Source organism: Coffea arabica, chromosome 1c (assembly GCF_036785885.1).
Source record: "Coffea arabica cultivar ET-39 chromosome 1c, Coffea Arabica ET-39 HiFi, whole genome shotgun sequence".
NCBI classification, from domain to species: Eukaryota; Viridiplantae; Streptophyta; class Magnoliopsida; order Gentianales; family Rubiaceae; genus Coffea; species Coffea arabica.
The window spans coordinates 49867337-49873527 of record NC_092310.1 but is presented as its reverse complement, the minus strand read 5'-3'; the positions used below and the strand labels follow the sequence as shown (position 1 = coordinate 49873527).

Sequence of the window (6191 nt, the reverse complement as noted above, 5' to 3'; positions counted from 1 at the left end):
TCCACTACCGTACCAGGTCCAAGGTTGTGTACAACGTTGAAGACCCGGTCAAATCTCAAATAGTGCCTTAACTAACTCATGCGTCAACGTAAAGAAGTCACGCTCATATGTAGCCAGTCTAATACGAAAATAGGCCCCCGCCGGCAAAGTTGCAAATGAAGCAACGCAGAATTTGCGCGTTGTTTCTTTAACAACAAAAAGTTTGTTGTTTGACAAAAAAAAAAAGCCATTTTCATTTAAAATTTTTTTTGGAGTTTTTTGTGAATAAATTTTTTAATTATTATTTTATCTCGTATATATCAAATCGCTATAGTATATTTTTTTTATAAAAATTTTAGAAAATAGTAATCCAAACCAGACCTAATATTTTAGTTTACTATAATTTTGATAATATGACTTATTAGTTATTACTGGTCTTAACTAGGGGTGGCAAATTTCGACACGACCTGAAAACACGACACGAATCTAACACGAAATTAATGGATTTGGGTTGAGGTTTCGGGAATTCGGGTCAGAATCGGGTTGAACCCAATGAATCCGAAAAGAAAACAGGTCGATTTCGGGTCAACCCGTGGTGACCTGATATGACCCGATATGACCCGTTTATGAATTAAAAATAATTTAATAAACATAAAAATAATTTTACCTAACTAAACTAAGTTATTCTTTTTTTCAAAGGTATTAATTACTTAATCCTAAATGAATTTATTTAATTTGTGTGAAATTAAAATTATTATATTTGGACAAATAATATATTATATTATTTTTTACTTTTATACTGTTTTAATTTATTTTATATTTTGTTTGGGATAAAACACTTTTACGGTGTTTAATTTATTTTAGATTTGGTTTAGAATTATTTATTTAAATTTTTATTACTTGATTATGTAATTAGTTTTGTGAGAAATTAATTTTATTAGAAATTACAGTGATAAATTAATAAATTAAAATTAAGTTTCGGGTCATTTCGGGTCGACCCGCCAACCCGTCAACCTGAAATTTTCGAGTTCGGGTCAGTATACCTGACCCGTCACGGGTTGGGTTCAGATCAACAGATTTTCTGACGGAGCGGGTCAAACCTGACCCGCCAACCTGATTTGGACCCGAGTTGCCACCCCTAGTCTTAACAGCTCAACTTGGCCGCTGCCACCCAGTCTTCACTCTCCAGTCTTGAATTATACTGCTAATTACTTTCTAATCAAAATCAGTATAATAATCAGTACAATACATTATGAAAGTCGTATTGGTTTTTCAGAACTATTATAAGTACATTTGATTCCATTGAGTTGATCTGCGGCTTATGAAAGCATGGGTTTTGCTTAGTTTTTTTTTTTTTTGGGGTTTGTCGGCAAATTTTCTTGTTGGATTTGTCCCATGAAAGTAGGAGACCAACATTAGGGAAGATGAACCTGTTGCATGCAACTACAATCAGAAGCCCAACCTCCAAAATATATATTAAAAAAACACAAAAAAAAAATAAAATAGAAACTGTGACATTAGCAATCACATTTTGGCCATCTATGGGTCAATTATCTAGATTAGTCCATCATGTTATTAGTTTCAGAATGTTCTTTTTCTTTTGTTTTGACCAAATTAGCTTCAGAATGTTGAACAATAGAAAATGATTCTTGACAGGTTTTTTGGTTATATCTCCAAGAGGCGCATGATAAGCATCCAAAAAGGAGGATTGATCCCACTGTTAAATTCTAGCATTATCAACTACGTTACAATTGAAAAAATACCTATGTAAGTGCAATTAAATAAAGCCCACGTTATTTTATGTCCTTAGGACACCGAATAAAAGAATCAATTCTTGAAAATCGTATTAAACGCAAAAAAAATGTATCAACTAAAATTTTTGGCTATCATTCTCCTTTATTTTTTTTTTGAGTAAATCTTATATACATTATCAGTGTATATACTATCACGGTTGAATGAATGACACACGTGTCATACATTTAACGATGATAGTGTAAACAAGATTAATTTATTTTTTTTTTGTTTAGGTACAAAGTAGACCAATAACCAACTAAAAAGGAAAACCAGTGCTGGGAACTTTATCCCTTCTCACTTCATTACCTTCCTCCCAATCTGGACATATGAAATTATGAATGAATCTGTCCTTGTCGGAGATGATGAATCATCAGCCTCATCCACCCTCACAAGGCATAAACATCAACAAATTGGTCACTTTGGACCTCAACTTGATAGAAAAATTGACCACAATTCTCCTATGCACCTCATCCCATCACCCTCAAAAAAAAAAAACAAAAACATAAAAAAGTCCTGGGTCCACTTACCATCCACCCCAAAAAAAAAAAAGGAGAGGAAAGCTTTAGTGCTCTTCTACTACTGCTACTGCTACTAGTGTGTGGCAATCATTGAATTTGGCCATTCTCTGGTCAGCACTCACAGTTTGACCAAGTCCGTAGTCCTTCTTGTTGATGAGAGTTTTCTCAGTACACAAAATTTACTACGCTTCATTAGTAGGGAAAATTGTGCTAGTCCCCGGCATTTAATAAAATGAACATTTTGGCCCCATACAGGTTTAAGACCTTCATACACATGATATTGCGCCACCGACATTGGATTAATTTTACATGAAATTGAACAATAACAAAATATTTACATCAAGGAAAATGAAAAGAATGCTAAAGATGAATTAAATAAGAGAACTCCGTTACTAATAGAATCGTAATAGATTTTTGTATTTTCTCTCAGTTTCCTAATCCCTCTCCCAAAAGACCAAACAACATTATTATTGTACCATATTCTTTCTTGCTTTTTTGTCCACACTTATTTTCTAGATTTCTTTTTGCTCTTTGTTCTTTGCAACAAGTAGAATGAGCTTAAATTTGCAGCAGAAGTTTTCATGCTTTTGCATACTATTTAGGTGAGTTTCAATATTTTCATATTAGATTCGATTAATTCGAACTAATATGTTACTCTCTAACTTATTTCTAAATGTCAAAGTATTTGGCTTTACCTAATTTTTATTTGTCTGCCAAAAAGACAAAAATATTGAAAAGAAAAACCAAATTAGTTGATAATGTATGAATTGAATTGTGAAATTAAGTCAAATATGTTGGTTTGTCGATGGGCTAGTGTTAGTGTTGCTTTATTTTGGTCAACTAGATTTTTTGTCTTGGTTAAAAGAGATACAAAATAATAAGTACTATATGTAACTTTAGCTTAAGGACATCTTGAAAAGTGTACATGTCTGCAAATTATTAACTTGATGTAAATCACCTACTAAGACAAAGCACATAATACATCTTATTGTCTGCTCATAGAAGGGCATTAAGATCAACTAAGAAATTTGATACTCACCTTAACTCTTACAAATATGAGGTAATGAATTGAATTTGATTCTCAATTAATCAAATCAAATTTAAACAAAATTTAATGTCCCTTGTATGTCACGACTTATTTCAAAAGGTTATTTTGATTTTCTATGGACAAATAAAATGTAAACCTAGTTCAATAAATAGCCAAGTTACATGTTAGGAAATGAATTATTTAGGTTTGAGTCGGTTTTGATGCTACAAAACTCATGTAATTCCAACTCGTATAATAATCAAGTCAAGTGTGAATACAATCTTCAGACTCGCAAATAAATCAAATTTCACCATCAAAACGTTACCGAGTGACAAAATCAAGTTTGAACACGATTCAATACCCCTTATACTTTGCGATTCATCTACAAATCATGTTTGGATTCCTCACCAACCAATAAAATTTGATATAAAACCGAACTTTATAAATAGCCAAACTACGTAAGGAAATAAATAATTTGGCTTTGACTCGATTTTTGACATTACAAAAACTCATCATAATCCAACTCATTCTAATCAAGTTTGAACACAATCTCCAACCTCACAAATGAACCAAATTTGAATGCTCAATTTGATTTACACCCCTCCTAATTCGAGGGGTAATCAAAAAATTTCTTCAAATCAAAGGGGTCTGCTTGTGATAATAATACAACCCACGTACAAGCTGCCGGTATTTCCCAGAAGGAAAACGCGAGTCAAAACTGTAGGATTTGGAAACATCCCTCCCAGGCGACTTCCTCAAGTCCCAAACCCGTGTTGAATTTGGAGGAGAACTCTGACACCGTGCGCCTCCAACTTGCCTTTTTATTTATCTACTTTCCCTTCATATTCATTGCTCTCCTTCGACGCAACATCTTTTTATCCCACAACCCCTTTATAAAAACCCATGGCATTTATCTTCAATCACACTAAAAATTCATCAAGTTCTCTCTCTTGAAGTTCTCTCTTCTCTCTCTCTCGCTGCCTCGCTCCTCTTCAAAATTCAAATTTCTAATTCTTGTCATCAGAAATATGCTGCTGATCCAGGAAAACGATGACGTGGGCTTAACCCAGCCTGATAAGCCGATAAAAATCAGAGAAGTTTGGGCGGATAACCTTGAGTCCGAATTCGAATTAATCCGTGGGGTTGTGGATAAATACCCATTTATCTCAATGGATACTGAATTTCCAGGGGTGATCTTCAAGCCGGAAAAGGCTTCTTTTGGTTACCGGAAAAAGCTTCTGCCTTCCGATCACTACAAGTTCTTGAAGAGGAACGTCGACGTTTTGGAGCTTATTCAGTTGGGTCTTACTCTCTCTGACGAGAACGGCAACTTGCCGGATCTGGGCTGCGGCGAGAATTGTCAGTTCATCTGGCAGTTCAACTTTTCCGATTTTGACTACGAGCGTGACCCTCACGCCCCGGACTCCATAGACCTGCTCACGCGCCACGGCATTGACTTCGAGAAAAACCGGGATTTTGGGATTGACTCCGCCCGGTTCGCCGAGTTGATGATGGGCTCGGGCTTGGTGTGCAACGACTCAGTGAGTTGGGTGACGTTTCACAGTGCTTACGACTTCGCGTACTTGGTGAAGATCATCACGCGCTGCGCGTTGCCGGAGGACTTGGATGAGTTTTTGGAATACATGAGGGTCTTTTTTGGAAATAAGGTGTATGATGTGAAGCATTTGATGCGGTTTTGTGCTAGTTTGTACGGTGGGTTGGACCGGGTAGCTAAAACTTTAGAAGTGAACCGGGCGGTTGGAAGGTGCCATCAAGCAGGGTCCGATAGCTTGCTGACTTGGCATGCTTTTCAAAAAATTAGAGATGTATATTTTGTAAAGGATGGAGGGCCGGAAAAATATGCCGGTGTCTTGTATGGATTAGAGGTGTATTAAACATGGATGTGTTAATTAGTTTTGCTGATCATTATTTTAATGACAATTGTTTAGTGGATTCTTTTTAGAAATATAACGGTTCAAACAATATTCTTTGCTTAATTATTTGTTTTCATGGTACGGGAATTTTAAATCTACTCAAATTAGCATCTTAACTCTGAAAGTATCAAGTAAACTTTTAGCATTCAGTTGGCTAGTACGTTTTTTTTTTTTTTTTTTTGGATGTTTGTCTGAAATATTTTATTGTAGTTTATTATAGAATTTTTAGAAAATCTTTTTGTTTTTTTGTAGGATAGTTGTAGAACTTCGAGGAAAGGTGGTGGAGTTGGATGAAAGAGTGGCGATGGTAGCGAAAGTGAGGGGGAAGAGTGGCGGTGGAGATGGGGAGGTGATATGGTGAGGGAGGATCGTGGTGGAATAGGGAAAGGAAAGTGCGTGTTTGGTATGTTGGGTATGTTTACAGTGAGCGAGGGTAGTTACGGAAGAGGGAAAGGAAAGTGTGTTTTTGGTATTTTGGGATATGTTTTTGATATTTTATGGTATTTTTTTTAATAAAATTTGAGATGTGTTGGTAAGTTATTACAGCTAAATTTGAAGTTAGACAAGGCAGCATTTCCTGATTTCCAGAATCGTTAGTTTCTGTTTAAAACCTTAGAATCAAGTTTAAAAACTTTTGAAAAGTAGAGCCTAAATTAGCTCTTATAAGGATGGTTATGGTTACGGTTCTTGAACCTTCGATTTTGATCTGATTTCGGTTTTGATTTTATTTTGATTACAGCTCCGGTTGCTTCCGAATACAGTTTTCGATTCTTTTAATTATGTTTAAATACTTATTGTTATAAAATTGATTCTAAGAAAATATGATAATGAATATAGAAAAAAAAACTTTATTGTATTACCATGCACAAAACAAAAGAAAAACCGATCCAATTTTATGAAAAAAAAATCTCAATATTGATTAGATTAGATTGGTTTTGG

The 6191-nt window shown here is 34.9% G+C and overlaps 1 protein-coding gene across 1 annotated transcript; it reads left to right on the top strand.

Annotated features, from left to right (window-relative positions):
- The first annotated feature begins 4152 nt into the window (after positions 1-4152).
- Positions 4153-5315, top strand: LOC113726195 (probable CCR4-associated factor 1 homolog 11). The gene has a single exon (XM_072075385.1). The coding sequence runs from the start codon at positions 4347-4349 to the stop codon at positions 5211-5213; it is 867 nt and encodes a 288-aa protein (XP_071931486.1). The 5' UTR covers positions 4153-4346; the 3' UTR covers positions 5214-5315.
- Positions 5316-6191: the final 876 nt, after the last annotated feature.

Bases quoted from the DNA above. Each gene is read 5' to 3' on its own strand.
- LOC113726195 (XM_072075385.1), top strand. From the start codon at position 4,347: ATGCTGCTGATCCAGGAAAACGATGACGTGGGCTTAACCCAGCCTGAT.